The sequence below is a fragment of the Oncorhynchus nerka genome, linkage group LG5, assembly GCF_034236695.1.
Source record: "Oncorhynchus nerka isolate Pitt River linkage group LG5, Oner_Uvic_2.0, whole genome shotgun sequence".
NCBI lineage: Eukaryota > Metazoa > Chordata > Actinopteri > Salmoniformes > Salmonidae > Oncorhynchus > Oncorhynchus nerka.
Genome location: NC_088400.1, coordinates 61,299,821 through 61,318,980, shown reverse-complemented (window position 1 = coordinate 61,318,980; position 19,160 = coordinate 61,299,821). Strand labels below are relative to the sequence as shown.

The 19,160-nt window shown below is 44.6% G+C and overlaps 1 protein-coding gene across 2 annotated transcripts in view; it reads right to left on the bottom strand.

Annotated features, from left to right (window-relative positions):
* Positions 1-1,204: 1,204 nt before the first annotated feature.
* The window catches only part of LOC115129769 (ATP-binding cassette sub-family C member 4-like), a 28,513-nt gene continuing 10,557 nt past the window's right edge, over positions 1,205-19,160 (bottom strand). For both annotated transcript variants that reach the window (XM_029660470.2, XM_029660471.2), the window contains 24 exons: positions 18,608-18,733; positions 15,317-15,566; positions 14,437-14,544; positions 13,677-13,766; positions 13,096-13,287; positions 12,432-12,526; positions 12,242-12,328; positions 10,650-10,746; positions 10,201-10,410; positions 9,380-9,517; positions 9,200-9,237; positions 8,989-9,095; positions 8,656-8,802; positions 8,401-8,480; positions 8,137-8,287; positions 7,944-8,063; positions 7,670-7,780; positions 7,416-7,516; positions 6,124-6,471; positions 5,895-5,984; positions 5,597-5,769; positions 4,915-5,020; positions 3,114-3,248; positions 1,205-2,915 (listed from right to left, as the gene is read on the bottom strand). In XM_029660470.2, the coding sequence (XP_029516330.2) occupies positions 2,829-2,915; positions 3,114-3,248; positions 4,915-5,020; positions 5,597-5,769; positions 5,895-5,984; positions 6,124-6,471; positions 7,416-7,516; positions 7,670-7,780; positions 7,944-8,063; positions 8,137-8,287; positions 8,401-8,480; positions 8,656-8,802; positions 8,989-9,095; positions 9,200-9,237; positions 9,380-9,517; positions 10,201-10,410; positions 10,650-10,746; positions 12,242-12,328; positions 12,432-12,526; positions 13,096-13,287; positions 13,677-13,766; positions 14,437-14,544; positions 15,317-15,566; positions 18,608-18,733 (3,187 nt within the window). In that variant the 3' untranslated portion in view covers positions 1,205-2,828. The remainder of the gene's footprint in view (positions 2,916-3,113; positions 3,249-4,914; positions 5,021-5,596; positions 5,770-5,894; positions 5,985-6,123; positions 6,472-7,415; positions 7,517-7,669; positions 7,781-7,943; positions 8,064-8,136; positions 8,288-8,400; positions 8,481-8,655; positions 8,803-8,988; positions 9,096-9,199; positions 9,238-9,379; positions 9,518-10,200; positions 10,411-10,649; positions 10,747-12,241; positions 12,329-12,431; positions 12,527-13,095; positions 13,288-13,676; positions 13,767-14,436; positions 14,545-15,316; positions 15,567-18,607; positions 18,734-19,160) is intronic.

The window sequence follows — 19,160 nt, the reverse complement described above, 5'->3', positions numbered from 1 at the left end:
ATTTGCCAGAGAACACCAAGATTGGCAAATTCGCCACTGGCGCCCTGTGCTCTTCACAGATGAAAGCAGGTTCACACTGAGCACATGTGACAGACGTGACAGTCTGGAGACGCCGTGGAGAACGTTCTGCTGCCTGCAACATCCTCCAACATGAAAGGTTTGGCGGTGGGTCAGTCATGGTGTGGGATAGCATTTCTTTGGGGGGCCGCACAGCCCTCCATGTGCTCGCCAGAGGTAGCCTGACTGCCATTAGGTACCGAGATGAGATCCTCAGACCCCTTGTGAGACCATATGCTGGTGCGGTTGGCCCTGGGTTCCTCCTAATGCAAGACAATGCTAGACCTCATGTGGCTGGAGTGTGTCAGCAGTTCCTGCAAGAGGAAGGTATTGATGCTATGGACTGGCCCGCCCGTTCCCCAGACCTGAATCCAATTGAGCACATTTGGGACATCATGTCTCGCTCCATCCAACAACGCCACATTGCACCACGGACTGTCCAGGAGTTGGCGGATGCTTTAGTCCAGGTCTGGGAGGAGATCCCTCAGGAGACCATCCACCACCTCATCAGGAGCATGCCCAGGCGTTGTAGGGAGGTCATACAGGCACGTGGAGGCCACACACACACACTACTGAGTCTCATTTTGATTGTTTTAAGGACATTACATCAAAGTTGGATCAGCCTGTAGTGTGGTTTTCCACTTTAATTTTGAGTGTGACTCCTAATCCAGACCTCCATGGGTTGATAAATTTGATTTCCATTGATAATTTTTGTGTGATTTTGTTGTTATCACATTCAACTATGTAAAGAAAAAGTATTTAATAAGAATATTTCATTCATTCAGATCTAGGATGTGTTATTTTAGTGTTCCCTTTACTTTTTTTGAGCAGTGTACCTTCCAACATTCCTCACATTTCTGAACTACATTACTAACGGACTCAACAGCTTTAAATATGTGAAACAACCAGTGTGGTGGTCTCCCCAGTGGCACCGTGGACTCGGTACAGGGATCAGGTCACCGGATCTAATCTTGTTGATGCCAGAGGTTCTAACCCAACCCTTATTCCTGAACTTAAATAATCACCTTTGTTTCCACCCTTGACAGAACAACATCTAATAAGGAAAACCACATTCATCAGTCCTGTGACTTTCCTTACAAACATGTCAACAGTTGCAATAGTGAAATGAGCAGATTTAAAAATGGTATAAAACAAATTGATTAGGGGCTTTATTTAATCCGTATGGCGTTAGTTCCACACTATAGCGCAATTGCCTTTCAATTTTCCAGCGTGCGTGGGGACTCTATTCAATGTAAACACCACATCAGCTTAATCAGAAATGACCTTTACATTTCAATCATACTATACTGGGGATATTCTGTGCTACAGATTGTATCTAGCCTTTAAAATCACTCTCAGAAATAGAAGTGATATTCATTCATGTAAACTCATCTGACAAGACCTGACGATGAGGATCAATGTGAATATAAAAAGGCACATACAGTCAATTACAAGCTACAAAAGCTCCCGTATACACCATTTCAAGTCCCAGTGCAGCCAAAAGTGATTTTCCTAGGTTAGGTTGCCAGTTCGAATCCGGTGCGCGACTTGTTTTTCAACCTTACCCAACATTCCTCACTAATCACATTTCTAATCTACATGACTAACCATTTCTTAACCCAGTGCAGTCAAACTTGATTTTCCTGTGTTTCATATACCTCTCCACACTATTGGAGTAATACTATGAAATTGATGATGCCCTTGTAGTGTAAGAGCTGTTTGAAAAGACAGGCTGAAATTTCAGGCAATTTTGGGATAGAGTTTTGGCCTTCCATGGTGACATCACCATGCGGTAAATGAGTTAATAGACCAATAAGAAAGAGTGTTCCAAACCTCTCCGCCAATAAGCCAATTGTCAGTTTTCCCCTCCCACTCAGGCCACTCCCAGACAGTATTTGCAACATTGTTGCCTAGGAAATTGCCCTTTTGACTAAATATTTAGTGGGATTCATATTCAAACTACCTGAGTATTGAGTTTCAGAAGACATTCGCAAACCCTATTTGGTACATTGATGCAGTGGCTACAGCAGATACAGTAAATATATTTTGGAGCTGCTGGTGCAAATAAGTTGTCTATAAAAAAAATGTTTACATCACTGGTATGAAACAACAAAAAATGACACTTTATATGAGATTGATTTGGTATGGCTAAATAACTTGTTTTTACTTTGAATACAAATGATATTTATAATAAATATGATTTATATAGAAATTATTCAAATAAAACTGCTGCAAAAAATGAAAGCACTAAACTACATTACGTAGTATTTACTTTCAAATCGGATATTAATTGGCCACATATGAATCTAAGGAAAGAGTCCTCAAATGTTGGCCCTTGAAAATTGTATACGCAAGTCTGTCTCAAATATCAGTCAAGTCACGATTATACAATCAATTGTCATGGGTCTCGATGATTATTACTTTAAATCGATTGATTGGCTACTGCATGTTCATATAAAGATAAATAAAATAAATAAATAAGGGACAGTTAACATTTAGTGTTATCCCACCACGTACTTTCCCAACTTTTTTTTAGCTTGGGGGAAAAAAATCCCTACAACTGCATACGTGGATTTAACTCAACTCAGCCCCAACTGGACCAAACCGTTGCGATTCCTGTCCAAATGGAGTTTCCAATATGTAGTTTTTGCTGGGTGATAAGGCACTGTTGATCTCTGTAGACTGGAGAATGCCATGGGACTGCAGTGCCAGCCGACTCCGAGGAGCAGTACTCCAGGCTTTAAACAATAGTCAAAGCCTCCTCTAGGTTCTTACAGGGCCGTCTCAAAGATGACCAAGTTGCCGTCTGCGCCGACCCCGCCGTTGGTCGTACTGGGACGACTCCGGCTATTGTATGCCTGAATCAAGATGAGACAACCGGTGTTAGTGGATGCCAACCCGAAACACCAGAGGTATGTGGTGGACGCACAAGAACACAACTCCCACACATCTGTGTGGTAGCGTGTCACTTTGAACATTTCTAAGCTATTTCACTGTCAGAGAACAGAGTGGGAGAGTAAAGTAGAAATGCTCTGTTGAGTCAGTGTGCTACTTACCTGTTTAGCTGACTGCAGGAGGTCAACGGCCTCCTGCCTGCCTGTCTGCTGGACCATCTTGAAGAAAATACCATCGTGGTTCTGAAGTAGGGTGTGGGGCTCGTCGTATGCGTGGATCTGACCCGCGTCTAGAACCTGGGAACAGAGTCAAGTTATATAGTAAGTAATCTATGGTGTATCATTAGGGATACAAAAAGGACCTGACAAGCCCTTGGGGGACACGCACACAACCGTTCAAAAAGGTTTGGGGTCACTTAGAAATGTCCTTGTTTTTGTCCATTAAAATAACATCAATTTGAGCAGACATTTAAATGTTGTAAATGACTATTGTAGCTGGAAACGGCTGATTTTTAATGGAATATCTACGTAGGTGTACAGAGGCCCATTTTCAGCAACCATCACTCCTGTGTTCCAATGGCACGTTGTGTTAGCTAATCCAAGTTTATCATTTTAAAAGGATAATTGATCATTAAAAAAAACATTTTGCAATTATGTTAGCACAGCTGAAAGCTGTTCTGATTAAAGAAGCAATAAAACTGACCTTCTTTAGACTAGTTGAGAATCTGGAGCATCAGCATTTGTGGGTTCGATTACAGGCTCAAAATGGCCAGAAACAAACACTTTCTTCTGAAACTCAGACTATTCTTGTTCTGAGAAATGAAAGCTAATCCATGCGAGAAATTGCCAAAAAACTTAAGATCTCATACAACGCTGTGTCTCCTTTCACAGAACAGCCCAACCTGGCTCTAACCAGAATAGAAAGAGTGGGAGGCCCCGATGTACAACTGAGCAAGAGTACAAGTACATTAGAGTGTCTAGTTTGAGAAACAGACGCCTCACAAGTCCTCCACTGGCAGCTTCATTAAATAGTACCCGCAAAACACCAGTTCCAACGTCAACAGTAAAAAGTTGACTCCGGGATGCTTGCCTTCTAGGCAGAGTTCCTCTGTCCTGTGTGTGTTCTTTAGCCCATCTTAAAAATTTTTTTTTATTGGCCAGTCTGAGATATGGCTTTATTTACAACATGCAGGAGTCGCCTCTTCACTGACGTTGACGTTGAGACTGGTGTTTTGTGGGTACTATTTAATAAAGCTGCCAGTTGAGGCCTTGAGGGGTCTGTTTCTCAAACTACACTCTAATGTACTTGTACTCTACTCTTGCTCAGTTGTGCACCGGGACCTCCCACTCCTCTTTCTATTCTGGTTAGAGCCAGTTTGCACTGTTCTGTGAACAGAGTAATACACACTGTTGTATAAGATCTTCAGTTTCTTGGCAATTTCTCGCATGGATTAGCCTCAGAACAAGAATAGACTGATGAGTTTCAGAAGAAAGTGTTTATTTCTGGCCATTTTGAGCCTGTAATCAAGCACACAAATCCACATACTCAACTAGTCTAAAGGCCAGTTTATTGCTTCTTTAGTCAGGACAACAGTTTTCAGCTGTGCTAACATACTTGCAAAAGGGCTTTCTAATGATCAATTAACCTTCTAAAACGATAAACTTGGATTAGCTAACATGCCATTGGAACACAGGAGTGATGGTTTGGGCCACTATAAGCCTACGTAGATTTTCCATTGAAAAAAATCTGCCGTTTCCAGCTACAAAAGACATTTACAACATTAACAATGTCTACACTGTATTTTTCTGATCAATTTGATGGACCAATTCTTTTTGCTTTTCTTTCAATAATTTCTAAATGACCCCCAAACTTTTGAACGGTACTGTATATAAAACAAAGAATACTGTAGAGTAGACAGGTACCCAGTTGGGTGATCATTGTGTAACTGTGGAGCGCTCTCACCAGAATGCGGTCGCTGTCGATGATGGTGTTGAGGCGGTGGGCGATTGTGAGCACGGTGCATTCCCTGAATTTCTCTCGTATTGTCTTCTGGATCAGCTCGTCTGTTCTACAGAGCCAGGACAGACAGACGAGGACACACTCAGCTGGGAGGAAGAAACGCTCACTTTCCTCTACTACTTGATAACTCCCAGTCTTGTGTTGCATTCATAACCAAGTGGGAAGTTGGTAATTACCAGCTGGATGCAGTCAACTAATTGAGAAAAGACGAGTGGCTAATTGACCATAGGCTGCATCAAACTAAAATTACAGCCATCATGCCTGTAAACAAATTAGTGTTCGAAAACCATATTAGTAAGTTGCTTTTTATTTATTTATTAAAGTATGGTTTTACGGTTTCATTTAACTGCCAAAAATGCTGCTTTTATCGAGCATTTCCTTACTAGGGGATGTCAGAGGTCAGCATGTGAGAAAAATCAGAGCTCAGGAATGATAGACAAATTTCCCCACTAGTAATTACCAGTTGGAGGGGCCTTCAAGTGGATTTTTCCCAGTCATAAGTGGTAAATACCACCTTCCCACGCGGCTATGAACGCAGCATTAAAGCATGTCAGCTGCTCAGCTCTAAAGGACAGTCGGGAGGGTCCTCCATGGCAACGTGTGTGTGAGAGAGGAAGCTCTGTACCTGGGGTCCACGTTGGCCGTGGCCTCGTCGATGATGAGGATGCGGTTCTTCCTCAGGACTGCTCGGGCCAGACAGACCAGCTGCCTCTGACCCACACTGAAGTTGGAGCCTGACTCGGCCAGAACCGTCTCCATCTTATTGGGCAGCTCCTCCACCACAGACTTCAGCTGGACCTGGAGAGAAAACAGTTACTGGAATAAGACCCCGATGCCACCAAAAGTCCATTAACCTGTATGTAAATGTGTGAGAGTATATCTTGAAACTGTATCTGCATCAATAGGAGTCTGAGGAGCAGTACCTCTTGGAGAGCGTTCCACAGGTCCTCGTCTGTGTGCTGGCTGAAAGGGTCCAGGTTCTTCCTCATGGTGCCTGTGAAAAGCACTGGGTCCTGCAGAACAGAGGGGCCACAAGCAGAAACATGTATTAAACTCTAATAGAGCCATATCTGAACTAGAAGCCTTTCCTTTACTACATTCAGAAGGACTAAGGGACAGAGCAGCCACAGAAGACCCACCAACAGTAGCTACCTGAGGTATGATGGACATCTTCTGGCGCAGGTCATGAAGGCCGATCTCGGAGGTCAGAACTCCATCGATGTAGATCCTGCCCTCTGGCTCTGCCAGGCGGAAGAGCGCCGATACCAGGGAGCTTTTCCCCGCACCCGTCCTGCCCACGATGCCAACCTTCTCTTTGGGCCTGAACATGGCCTTCATGTCCTTCAGGACCACAGGTCCGTCTGAGCTGTAGGAGAAGCTGACCCGGTCAAAGGTGATGAGGCCTTGGCTTGGCCACTCAGGAGGAGGACGCTTCTGGGTTTCCCAGGGTGCTTCACTCTCCAGCTCTGTGTACTCCACCACCCTCTCCACTGACGTCATCTGAGGACAGTGAATAAAGCACCATGTCAAACAGCCCTGGCTTTTGTACTAGCATGGCTTCTCTAAGCCGCCCAGTACAGCATTGGGGGTGAGCTCACTACCATCCAGGAAGGGAAGGCCAAGAAAATCATTAAAGATTCCAGCTACCCAAGCCATAGACTGTTCTGTCTGCTTCTGCACAGTAAGCGGTACCAGTACATCAAGTCTGACAGCAACAGGCTCCTGAACAGCTTCTATCCACAAGCCATAATACTTCTAATAATTAACTAAATGGCTACATGGACTATTTGAGTTACCCTTGTATTAATTTAGTCTCTATGCTCACTCACAGGACTCTACACACTCAATTTGCACACACACACACAAATACATACAATCGTCACATTAGCTGCTGCTACCCTGTTTATCATACATCCTGATGCCTAGTCACCCCACCCCTATCACATCAGTACACCTGCACATTGTAAATATGGTACTGGAACTGACTGACCCCGAATATAGCTTACTGACTTCTCATGTTCTTATTTCTATATCTCATGTTTTTGTTCTGTTATTTTTAATACTACATTGATTACTGCATTGTTGGGTTTAGAGCTTGCAAGAAAGGCATTCCACTGTACTTGTGCAGTACGTTAACTGTGGAACTAAAAGCACAATAGAGAGCGGCATTAAGAAGCTTCCGAAAACCCTCAGGCTGGATTCTTGAAAGAGCCGTTATGGACGAACATTCCATCCTGGCACGAATACCAGCATGAACAAGATGAAAGGCCAAATAGACCAGGAGGCAGTTTCAGAGTCACCACTAATCGTTCTGAGAACTGGGTTACACATCTCAATCAACATATTTACAGACTAAGTTCTCTGGTGAGTTTGTAAAGCATGTAGCATCTCTGAAGGGATTGATTGTAAATACAGGTGTTCCTCTACATATCTGGTTGTCTCACCATGTTCTCCACCTCAGCACTCTGCCGTACCCCCCACTGGAACATCCCCATGAGAGTCACAGCGTAGGACAACGCCAGGCCTACAGATCCAGCCTCCACCTCTAACAAGGCCAGAAGAGAAACAAACAGGACACTAGTTAGACCCAATGCTTCAATCAATCATTTCTATTCTAGGTCTGGCAACAAGCTGTAGTTTTCATAGCCTCTTTCAGCTAACTGGAATTGTGTTGGCTCTGTGTGCCGTTGTCTCTTACGGTCTCGGAGCAGAAGGCAGCCGAAGGCGGTGATGGTGACGAAGACGGCGCACATGCCATCCAGGCGGACGGCAAACCAGCGAGAGGTGACCAGGAACAGGAACCAGGATTCTGAGAAACGAGAGACAGTGATTCAGTTTTATTCCTATAGAACAGAGCGGACTTAATTATTAATTCATTAGACTGAGAATTATATTTAAGAACACGTATACATTCTACCCAATGTACTTGTACAAACAAAATGGAAGTAAGGCAGCATTGAAAGGAGAACCACCTGAGTGCAGATCCTGATAAGTGTCAAAGGTGTTCTGGAATCTCTCCTCGGCTCTGAAGGCCCGGATCGTCCACAGACCTTGGAGGGACGAGGACAGGTGGGAAAAGACTGGACTCCGAGCTGCAGAGAGACACATGATTACTGTCAGCACACACACACATCAAAACGTTTTTAAAAAGCCACTGGCACTCACTGGTGGATTCCAGGCGCTTCACATCTCGTGACGTCTGCAGGAAGTAGCGTCTCAGGAACAGAAAGACGATGACAAGAGGAACCAATGGGATGAGGATCCAGGGGATGACTGAGGCTGCTACAGCGACCACGCCGATGATCTGCAGGAATATCTACTCAGGAAAACAGGCCCAAAGAAATAACCAGAGGAGAGGGAAGAGGTTAACTGGTGATCGAATAGTAAATACCTTGTGAAGATGCAGGGCCAACATGTTTCGTGGCTCACCTGAATGAAGTCCACAAAGGTCCAAGGTAAGGCCGCGTCCAGTTGGCCGATGTCCTTAGAGAAGCGGTTGAGGACTCTTCCTGGGACACAAGAGGAGACAACAACCAGGAATTTAAAGACTTTTCTTTCTTTGTCTACAGATATATTATGTCTGACCTCAAGTAAACACAAATACAGCATCCCTCAACACAAAACTGTGGCAACAGAAAAACTCTTTCCCTATATGTTTCAGTTTGCGCATGGCTTATTGCTCACCAATTGGGTTGATGTCAAAGAAGCGTACAGGTGTCCGGAGGATAGAGTTGAACATGCGGTTGTGCAGAGACTGAGCAGCTTTCACCAGCACATTGAACATCAACAGACTCCTGGCAAAGCCAAAGATGAGAGTTGCTCCAGTCAAACCTGAAAACACAGATTTCCCATTTTAGGATGTTACATTTTGTAACACAGACAGACACACAAAGGTTATGGAGGAAGAAAGCACCTGCATGACACTATTCTAGGAGAAGCAAAACAATTTCCACTGTTAGTAGAGTTTCCACGGTTAGTAGGGTTTCCACGGTTAGTAGGGTTTCCACGGTGTCTCACCTGCGTAAATGCCGAGGTAGAAATCCAGGCTCAGCTCTTCAGTGACGTTGACACCATTTTGGACGGTCACAGTGCCGTTAACGTTGAGCTTCTCCTGCTCTCCTGCCCTGTCAATCACAGAGGAGACAGAGCCAGTCCCAACACAGCATGTTAAAAGGGTAACATGACAGTTGCATGACTGGAAATGAACAGTGAAATTAAAACGTCTTACCAATATGCCAGCCACCAGTCCTGTAGAATGTATGCTGCCTGCACACAACAACATATGTTAGTAGACCTATATCATTTAATGAAGTCGTCATCAGATTGAGTTTCTTCCGCACGCACTACTACTACTACTACTACTTCTGTTTTTGACCATGTAGTTGTACTGGGGTTATGATGTCATTACCTGAGCTAGGAACTGGAGTAATACAACTCCTATCAACACCAGGATGTTGGCGCCTGCCTTCAGGTACTTGACATAGAGGCCGACGCCGATGGTCCCCTCCGAGCGGCTCTCCTCGACTACTGTCTGGACAGGCTCTGCCTGCATTACACAAACATCATAGGATTTATTGGGGGCTATTCATTAAAGCCACTGCAAATCAAATGAAATCTGTGCAACATAATGTTAAGTGAGTCATTCTGTGCACTCTGTGTAGGAGAACCTCTGCAGAGGTTCAAGCACGAGGGAAGTTGAGAACTTACACAACCCCTGTGTTGGGGAATCTGAGCATGTCAACAAGATACAAATGAACTTGTTTTTTTTTTAAGGAAAGTACAACATGTACTTTGCTGTGGCTTGCATAGCTTCTACTAAAATTACAAGGCAACAGTAAACACTTTGTCCCCCACGAATGATGCAGTGCCCCCCCCCTTCCCTCTCGGGAAAATTGAGTTATAGCCTATGACTAAATAATTTCAGTCTATTATTATAGATACTGCCTTGGGCCAAATTGTGTAAATGCTGAATCTCTATGGCAAGACATCATTCACCCAAGTGTCGTCAAAATCTTGTCAGTGCTGTCTGAGATATTACGTATGATGGAATTCGCTGTGTCTGGCAAACTTCTACTAAAGGTTTGTACGCACTGCCTTCTTGTGGACAAAAAGAGTAAACACAGGTAACTTTTTCTTCACTCACTGCTTTGCTACAAAATATAATCAGGGACACAGAGTGAAAATGCTCCTGGTGACTGTATCAAAGGACTGGAAGTGGGCGGGACCCACCGGAAGCTGTTCAGTTCCATCTTTAACAGAACGTGTGGAGGAGGTGTGGGAGACCACGGAATTCTGCGAGAGGGTGCGGCTGCGTGGCGAGCGGCTTTCAGTCTCCGCCCCTGGGGCTTGTGGCCCCTCCTCTTCCCTCTTCAGGAGGGAGGTGAAGTCGACCCCAGAGCGCTGGAGTTCGCTGTACGTCCCCCTTGCCACCATGTGACCCTGAAACAGACTCACGAAAGTCACACCCCACCAAACATTTGGAGTTTGTATGTAATGTATAAGTCTTGTCTGTGTGTAATTATACAGGTGTTCCTACATGTGTTTACAGTAACCCATGGTAACATCTCCCCCCTGCTTGCAGTGCAGGTCTTGCATTAACTTAAGCACAGGGTAGTGCATGTGTGCTCCTATGCAGTCTTAAAGCATGTGTAGAATGTTAAACCCTGCCAGGAACACACCTCCTTGAGGACGAGGATCTGGTTGGCTGCTTGGAGGTACTGCAACTGGTGGGTGACCAGGATGCGGGGCTTATTCTTCAGAATACCACAGATACACCTGGACATACAAACACATGGAGACAGTCTGAGATGACAGCAGACCTGCCAACCCTGTCCAACTTTTCAGAGTACCAGACTCATGTGGGCAAATTGGAGATTGGCCCTGTTTGATCGGTGACAATCACTAGGGCCAGCTCACAATTATAGGCTTTTCAGACACGGATCCTAATCAACACTAAAAGCAAAAACTTTTTTTTTTAAACAAAATTAACACATCGACAGACCTCAAACTGGTTTATAAGCGTGGAAGTAGACTACCGCAAAGGGAATCTGAAAGCTGTTCGCTAGTTTTCTAAACTCCCGACTCCATTTAATGCTGATGATGTTCATTTTTGATTATACTTGAATTTTTTGTGGCGTGGATCATAATTACAGTTAGTCTATGAGGTTGCGTGATCCGCGTAATATTACGTGGAAAATACAACTAATAGGGCCTCCCGGGTGGCGCAGTGGTCTAGGGCACTGCATCGCAGAGCTAGCTGTGCCACCAGACTCTATTCGTCGTCCGGGTTAGGGAGGGTTTGGCCGGTAGGGATATCCTTGTCTCATCGCGCACCAGCGACTCCTGTGGCGGGCCGGGCGCAGTGCGCGCTAACCACAGTGTTTCCTCCGACATATTGGTGCAGCTGGCTTCCGGGTTGGAGGCGTGCTGTGTTAAGAAGCAGTGCGGCTTGGTTGGGTTGTGTTTCGGAGGACGCATGGCTTTCGACCTTCGTCTCTCCTGAGCCCGTACGGGAGTTGTAGCGATGAGACAAGATTGTAGCTACTAAACAATTGGATACCACGATACCACAAAATACACTTTCAGGGGACCATGTCATGTGACAGGAAGAGGTAGAGTAGGGCCCTGTTGCCATTGTGTGCCTGAGAGTGGCAGCAGCACCACTCCTTTTCCTGCCTTCCAGAGGCTAGGGCTGCTTTGCTGGAGACCTCAGGGAGGTAGGAATAGAGCACTCCAGGCTTTCCGCTACTCTGCCAGATAAATCAACAAAGGACTGGGGGACAGGAGCAGGAACAGAATGCTTCATAACGCCCCAGAACAATAGTGGAAGTACCGTACACATTCCAGTTTATGCTTCAGTAAGTCAGTAGCTCATCCACTGTATTACATACTTCAGTAAGAGAGGAACACTTTGCTCATGTTTAATGAGGTCATTTCCTTGCTTAGCCAATGTTTAGACTTGGTGAGCTACCCTGTGGCAATCCCTGTGATCCCTTATAAAAGGACAAGGAGAGTCCTGCTGCTGCAAAAATGGATGAGCTCGCACAGACATCAATTCAACATTGGTTCAACGTCATTTCATTGAAATGACGTGGAAACAACCAGTGTGTGCCCAGCCAGTTGTGTTTTCTATTGTTTTGCTGTTTTACAGTCATGTTGAGACGGTGTACTGAGAGCAAAGTCCTATCAGTGGATTATTCTATTGCATCACTCTATTCAGTTGTAAAAAGTAAAAATAAAACGTGTTTAGCTGAAATGGTGGTTCACTCACTGTTCAAACAGGTGTCTCCCGACCTCAGCATCCACAGCACTTAGAGGGTCGTCCAGCAGGTAGATATCAGCATCCTGGTACACAGCCCTGAGACACAACAAGGCTTTCAGATAGAGACTGGAGGATATTCATCTATAGAATGTACCTCAACTCATTTCTACTCTGGTATGGAGTGGAGCTGTGGTCTTACCGGGCCAGGTTCACTCTAGCTTTCTGTCCCCCACTGAGGGTTGCTCCTCTGTCCCCTATCAATGTCAGGTCCCCGTCTGGCAGCAGCTCCATGTCCTAAACACAGAAGGGACAACCGAGACGACAGGGGTTAACAGGACCCACAACCATCAGAATCTCACATTGTGTTCAATAGGACAGAGCGTGTATGTGTTCAATAGGACAGAGCGTGTATGTGTTCAATAGGACAGAGCGTGTATGTGTTCAATAGGACAGAGCGTGTATGTGTTCAATAGGACAGAGCGTGTATGTGTTCAATAGGACAGAGCGTGTATGTGTTCAATAGGACAGAGCGTGTATGTGTTCAATAGGACAGAGCTTGTATGTGTTCAATAGGACAGAGCTTGTATGTGTTCAATAGGACAGAGCGTGTATGTGTTCAATAGGACAGAGCGTGTATGTGTTCAATAGGACAGAGCTTGTATGTGTTCAATAGGACAGAGGGGACAGAGCTTGTATGTGTTCATGTACGAGTGATGAAAGGCGTACCACCTAGAGCCCAAGGTGTTGGTGCTCTTTGCAGTCAAAAGTTCAAGAGATCCAACGTTCACAATGGAGCTTCACCAATCCTTGCATTTAGCAGTCTCCCAGCATTAAATATGAGAGCTCCATTCAGTGTGTCTTACCCTCTTGAGGGCGCAGGCTCTCAGGACCTTCTCATACTTCTGAGGATGGAGCTCTTTGCCAAACAGGATGTTGCTGCGGATGGTTCCAGGGAACACCCAGGGCTGCTGGGAGGCGTAGGTCAGCTGACCTTTGACCTTCAACACCCCCTTGTCGTGAGGCAGCTCCCCCAGGATGGAGCTGAGCAGAGAGGACTGTGGGAAATGTGAAGGGGGAACAGGTGAGCTTGATAAGAACATACACTGAGTGTACAAAACATTAGGAACACCTTCCCAATATTGAGTTGGATTTAACAAGTGACATCAATAAGGCATCATAGCATTGACCTGAATTCACCTGGCCAGTCTGTCATGGAAAGAGCAGGAATTCATAATGTTTTGTACACTCAAGTGTACACAAAGGCAGGCACTATGTCACAGTAAGAGGAGAAAACCTCAATGTTTACACATCCTGCAAAACCGGTATCTGATTCACATTGTAGCTAAATAAATATTCCAGTTGGCTTACTTCCCCGCTACGTTGGCGGTCCTCATACAGTGATGCAATAGGCTGCCACACCAAGCTAAGAAACATGACCTCTGACCTTTCCAGCCCCCACAGGACCAATGACAGCGACGAGCTGCTCTGACTTTACTGTGAGTGACAGGTTCTGGAGAGATGGGGCGTCCTGACACTGTACAGAGCGAGAGAGGGGTCATTTCAGGTTACACTTTATTATAAAAGAGTGAGCACCAAAATGCATAAATACACAAATGCTAACCTGCCTTGTTATTGTAATGGTGAGAGGTTAGCATGTCTTGGGGGGGGGGTATGAGCTACCTTTCTCACAAATCATTCAGGACTATCCATAATCATGGTAGCATCCACATTAATGTAGAAGTGTTTAGAAACAAGTGACATTATTTACCATTCATTTCTATTGGGCAAAAAATAATCTTTAAACAACCAAAACAAACAGCAAATGCATCCAAAATGTTTGTAGACTCACAAGTTTAATACACAAGTGAATTTGTTTATAAACACTTTTGGTCCCCTAAAATGGGAGGACTATGAACAAAAAGTGCTGTAATTTCTAAGCGGTTCACCCGATATGGATGAAAATACCCTGAAATTAAAGCTGACAGTCTGTACTTTAACGTCCGTCATTGTATAATTTCAAATCCAAGGTGCTGGATTAGAGAGCAAAAACAATCAAATTGTCTCTGTCTCAATACTTTGAGCTCACTGTACACACACACACACACACACACGTAGCATCAAGCTGTAACAAAGGTGTTTGTGATAGCAGTAAACAGTACTGTAGGTTTATCTAGGAGTCTGGGTGGCAGTAGTTGAACATTCACCTTGTCCCAGTAGCAAATCAGGTCCTGGATTTCCACAGAGGGCTCTTGCTTCTCCTCCTGGAGAAATCCATGGTTGCTTTTCACAATCTCATCCAACAGGAGAAAAGTCTGAGTGGAAACAATAGTTCACCAAGAGTTCAACAGTGATATACAGCCATGTCTCCTTATGTTAACAAAACTACCACATCGAGATGGACCCGAGACTTTGTTTACAATCGTGTTGGATCGAGATGACACATTCAACAACTTGAGGATCTTGACTGCAATGATGCCTGTTTACGTCCCTGGCTTTGAACAATCAGATGACATACAGTAATGAAAAGTCTGGCTGTGGCTCAGATAAGTCCCATGGTGATTTTACAGTCACTGATCATAAAGCATGATAATGTGACATGATTACATAACGAGTCTTAGGGGATCAGCCAGAGCTGGGCCTTGTGTTTCACATTGGCATCCAGGCAACTGTCAGGACAGCTCATCTAAAATTAACTAAAAAAAGGAACCCAGCGCAGACGACACCTGCTCTGTCGGAAGCCAACACGTGCAGAAGACTAGCCTTGCACAACTTCAGGAGAGCTCTGGTATTGCATGGTTCACACATCAAGAGATAATACATATCTGTCAGAGATAATGCATAAAGTAAATGCACAATAACCAGAGCAACTGGGCAAGAATGGGATTCATATCCGCAGCAGCGCTTAGATCCTCATTTCACATGGATTCTTTTTAAGGGACGATGTGTCATAGCATCTCTACCTTGGATTAACTATACAGATACTGTGTGCTTCCCAGGAAAACATTACCATATGATAGCACAAATAAACACTAAAACTCCTTTGGAGAATGCAACCATTTAAGAAGTTCACATGTATTGTAATACCTTGATCCTACGGACGCTGATGCGCGTCTCAGACAGTTTCTCTACAGCCGAGGGGAAGAAGAGGGTGACGGTGAGGCGGACAGCACTGTACAAAGACACGGTCACAAACACCCGGCTGGCTGAGATGGTGTTCCCCAGGATGACGTAGACGGTGAAGGTGATGAAGACTATGATCTTACTGGCCGCAAAGAAGGAGGCCATGTTGAGGCCTCGCAGGTAGGAGCTCGACATGATCTTGGAGATCTCTTTCCTGGGGGGGGGGGGGGGTGAGAGAGGCATTCCGTAACAAAAACAAACTCAGAAAGTCGATGTGCACCACAGAGTACTATCGTATTCCCATAGCGGACGCTTGCTAATTGTTAACAAGTGCAAGTCAACATAAACAAATTGCAAGGACAGACACCCCAGCTCATAAAGCTGTTCAACTATTTTAAATGGTTTGTTGCACGCACAAAACCAATATTAGACAGCAGGGTTCTTGATCCAGGAGGGGATTTATCATCTCTGCTGTAACCAAGAAGCTTGATCTTGCAGGCTAGCCACTTAGCTAGCAAGTTAGCGAACCAAATATTTTTATTTTACCTTTATTTAACCAGTTAGGCTAGTTGAGAACAAGTTCTCATTTGCAACTGCGACCTGGCCAAGATAAAGCATAGCAGTGTGAGCAGACAACAGAGTTACACATGGAGTAAACAATTAACAAGTCAATAACACAATAGGAAGAAAAAAAAGGGGAGTCTATATACAATGTGTGCAAAAGGCATGAGGTAGGCAAATAATTACAATTTTGCAGATTAACACTGGAGTGATAAATGATCAGATGGTCATGTACAGGTAGAGATATTGGTGTGCAAAAGAGCAGAAAAGTAAATAAATAAATAAATACAGTATGGGGATGAGGTAGGTAAAAATGGGTGGGCTATTTGACGATAGACTATGTACAGCTGCAGCGATCGGTTAGCTGCTCAGATAGCAGATGTTTGAAGTTGGTGAGGGAGATAAAAGTCTCCAACTTCAGCGATTTTTGCAATTCGTTCCAGTCACAGGCAGCAGAGAACTGGAACGAAAGGTGGCCAAATGAGGTGTTGGCTTTAGGGATGATCAGTGAGATACACCTGCTGGAGCGCGTGCTACGGATGGGTGTTGCCATCGTGACCAGTGAACTGAGATAAGGCGGAGCTTTACCTAGCATGGACTTGTAGATGACCTGGAGCCAGTGGGTCTGGCGACGAATATGTCAGCCGACTAGAGCATACAAGTCGCAGTGGTGGGTGGTATAAGGTGCTTTAGTGACAAAACTGATGGCACTGTGATAAACTGCATCCAGTTTGCTGAGTAGAGTGTTGGAAGCAATTTTGTAGATGACATCGCCGAAGTCGAGGATCGGTAGGATAGTCAGTTTTACTAGGGTAAGTTTGGCGGCGTGAGTGAAGGATACATAGCTGGATCCCTGAGTTGGAGCGAATTAAAAGTTAAACGTATAGCTAGCTATAAGATATTTAGCTGGCAAACAGTTGTGAATTTCAAGCGTAACTTGAACTTCACCTCTCTTGCGCTGGACAGTCGTCACGGAAGCTTCCGTTAACTCTGTGTGCTCTTTGTAAACAAACATACTGTAATGAAACAGCAGGGAGCAGGTCTCGAACTCTCGACCTTCGAGCCCGAGGTCCGGCACGCTCTCGACTGTGCCGCAAAAGCATGCTCGTGCGGCAGGGTCGATTTCCGCGCTTATAAACCCAGGGTCGTAACAATACCATGATTGGCTCAATCAGCTGCTTTGGGGAAGTGCTTCATAATGAAAAACACAAAACAGGCGAAATGAAGAACACGATCTGCTTTATCTATTAACCTAGTGCACAAGACGACTGCAGGATGACTGCACTCAGTGTCCAGTTTAATTAGGTACACCACCCCATTCACAAAAATGGTTAACTTCTACAGACAGTAATTCACGTGGCCATGGCTTGCTATATAAAGCAGGCAGACCGGCATCCAGTTACTGTTCGATTGAACGTTAGAATGGGCAAAGCAATTGACCCAAGAGACTCTGAGCGTGGTATGATCGTCGGTGCCAGGCGGGCAGAGTCCAGTATCTCAGAAACCGCAGTGACTAGGGTTACCGAGAATGGTGAGACTGTCAAAAAAACATCCAGTCCGCGGTAGTCCTATGAGCGAAAACAGCTAGTTGATGAGGCCGAATGAGAATGGTAAGAATCATGCAAGCTAACAGGGGGCCACAAACAGGCAAATAACGGCACAGTACAACAGCGGTGTGCAGAATGGCATCTCGGAACACACAACTTGTCGGTCCTTGACACAGATGGGTTATTGCAGCAGACGACCACACCTGGGTTCCACTCCTATCAGCTTAAAAAAAGAAGTGGCTCCAATGGGCACACTATCACCAACACTAGATCATTGAGGAGTGGAAAAACATTGCCTGGTCCAATGGTAGAGAAAGGATTTGGTGTAAACGGCATGCGTCCATTGCCCCATCCTGCCTTGTGTCAACGGTACAGGCTGGTGGCGGTGTTGAAATGGTGTGGGGAATGTGTTCCTGGCACACGTTAAGTCTTTTGATACTAATTGAGCAAAGTTTCCAATGTCCGAAGAATTCGGACTGTTCTGGAAAAGGGGGGTCTGACCCAGTAGTAGACGGGTGTACCTAATAAATTGGCCACTGAGTGAAAAATATATATCTAAGTATTGAAAAATCATACCGTGGGTATTTCAAAATATCCCAGTATAACCCTTTTCATTAGGCTTGGGTGGTAATTACTAGGATTTTAGTCGATTTGACTGACATCTGTATGTTCGTATAACTTATACATTTGTGTCAGTGTTACTTTGGCACAAAGTACTAGATAAGATTATCTAGACAATACATTGAGTCTATCTAAAAATGTCTGGACAAACTCTCAGAAGAGACAATGTAGTTAGTGTGTTTGACAGTTTCGTTAATAAACGTTGTTATATCATCATAAGAAGCTATTGTTGGTGTCGATTCATGACAGAAAAATTACAAGAAGAGAAAGGTCTTTGGTTAAAACACACCATGGGACTTTCACTCGCGTCAGCAATCCTAACAGAACAACCAGCTGAAATGAATCATGGGTGATAACAGAATTCTTGAAATAACACATTTCACAATCTGGAATGGGCTTTGGACAATAGCGCTTGTTAAAGCCTTATTACAAGAACAATATCTACAAATCTAACACTATCTCAATATTGAGTTTGTTCTGTGCAGTGGGATCCGTGCATAAGCTTCAATGTTATACTTTTTTTTACCTTCTGACTTCATTGACCAGTGCTGAGAAGGGCTTCTCCCAGGCATACATTTTGATGATCCTGATTCCAGACACCACTTCATTCATGGTGCGGATCCTATTGTCAGTCAAGGCTGCTGTTTTACTCCTGCAAGGAAAGGACAGTCATATATTAGGTCTGGGTTCCTCAACCCTCACCCCCCCAGCAATTTTATTTTTGGAAATCTGTTCCAAAGTATTCCCAAGCATAATAGAAAGATACATATGATTGTATACAAATGTAAGTAAGGTTTGAAATTACTATGATTTAGTCAAATATATCTGTTTGGGCTTCCTGCAGCCAATTTGCAGTCCACAAATTTAATTGTTTTCCAGCCCCCTGAACATCTGGTCAAGAAAAAAAAATCCTCCTGCAGCTGAATCTAGTTGATGATCCCTGCATTAGGTAAAGAAATACCATATATATATATATTTCTTAGACAATCCTGGTTTATTGACAAGACAGCCAATTGTGCCCTCACATGGTCCTCGCTAGGGTTAGGCCCTCACATGGTCCACGCTATAGGGTTAGGCCC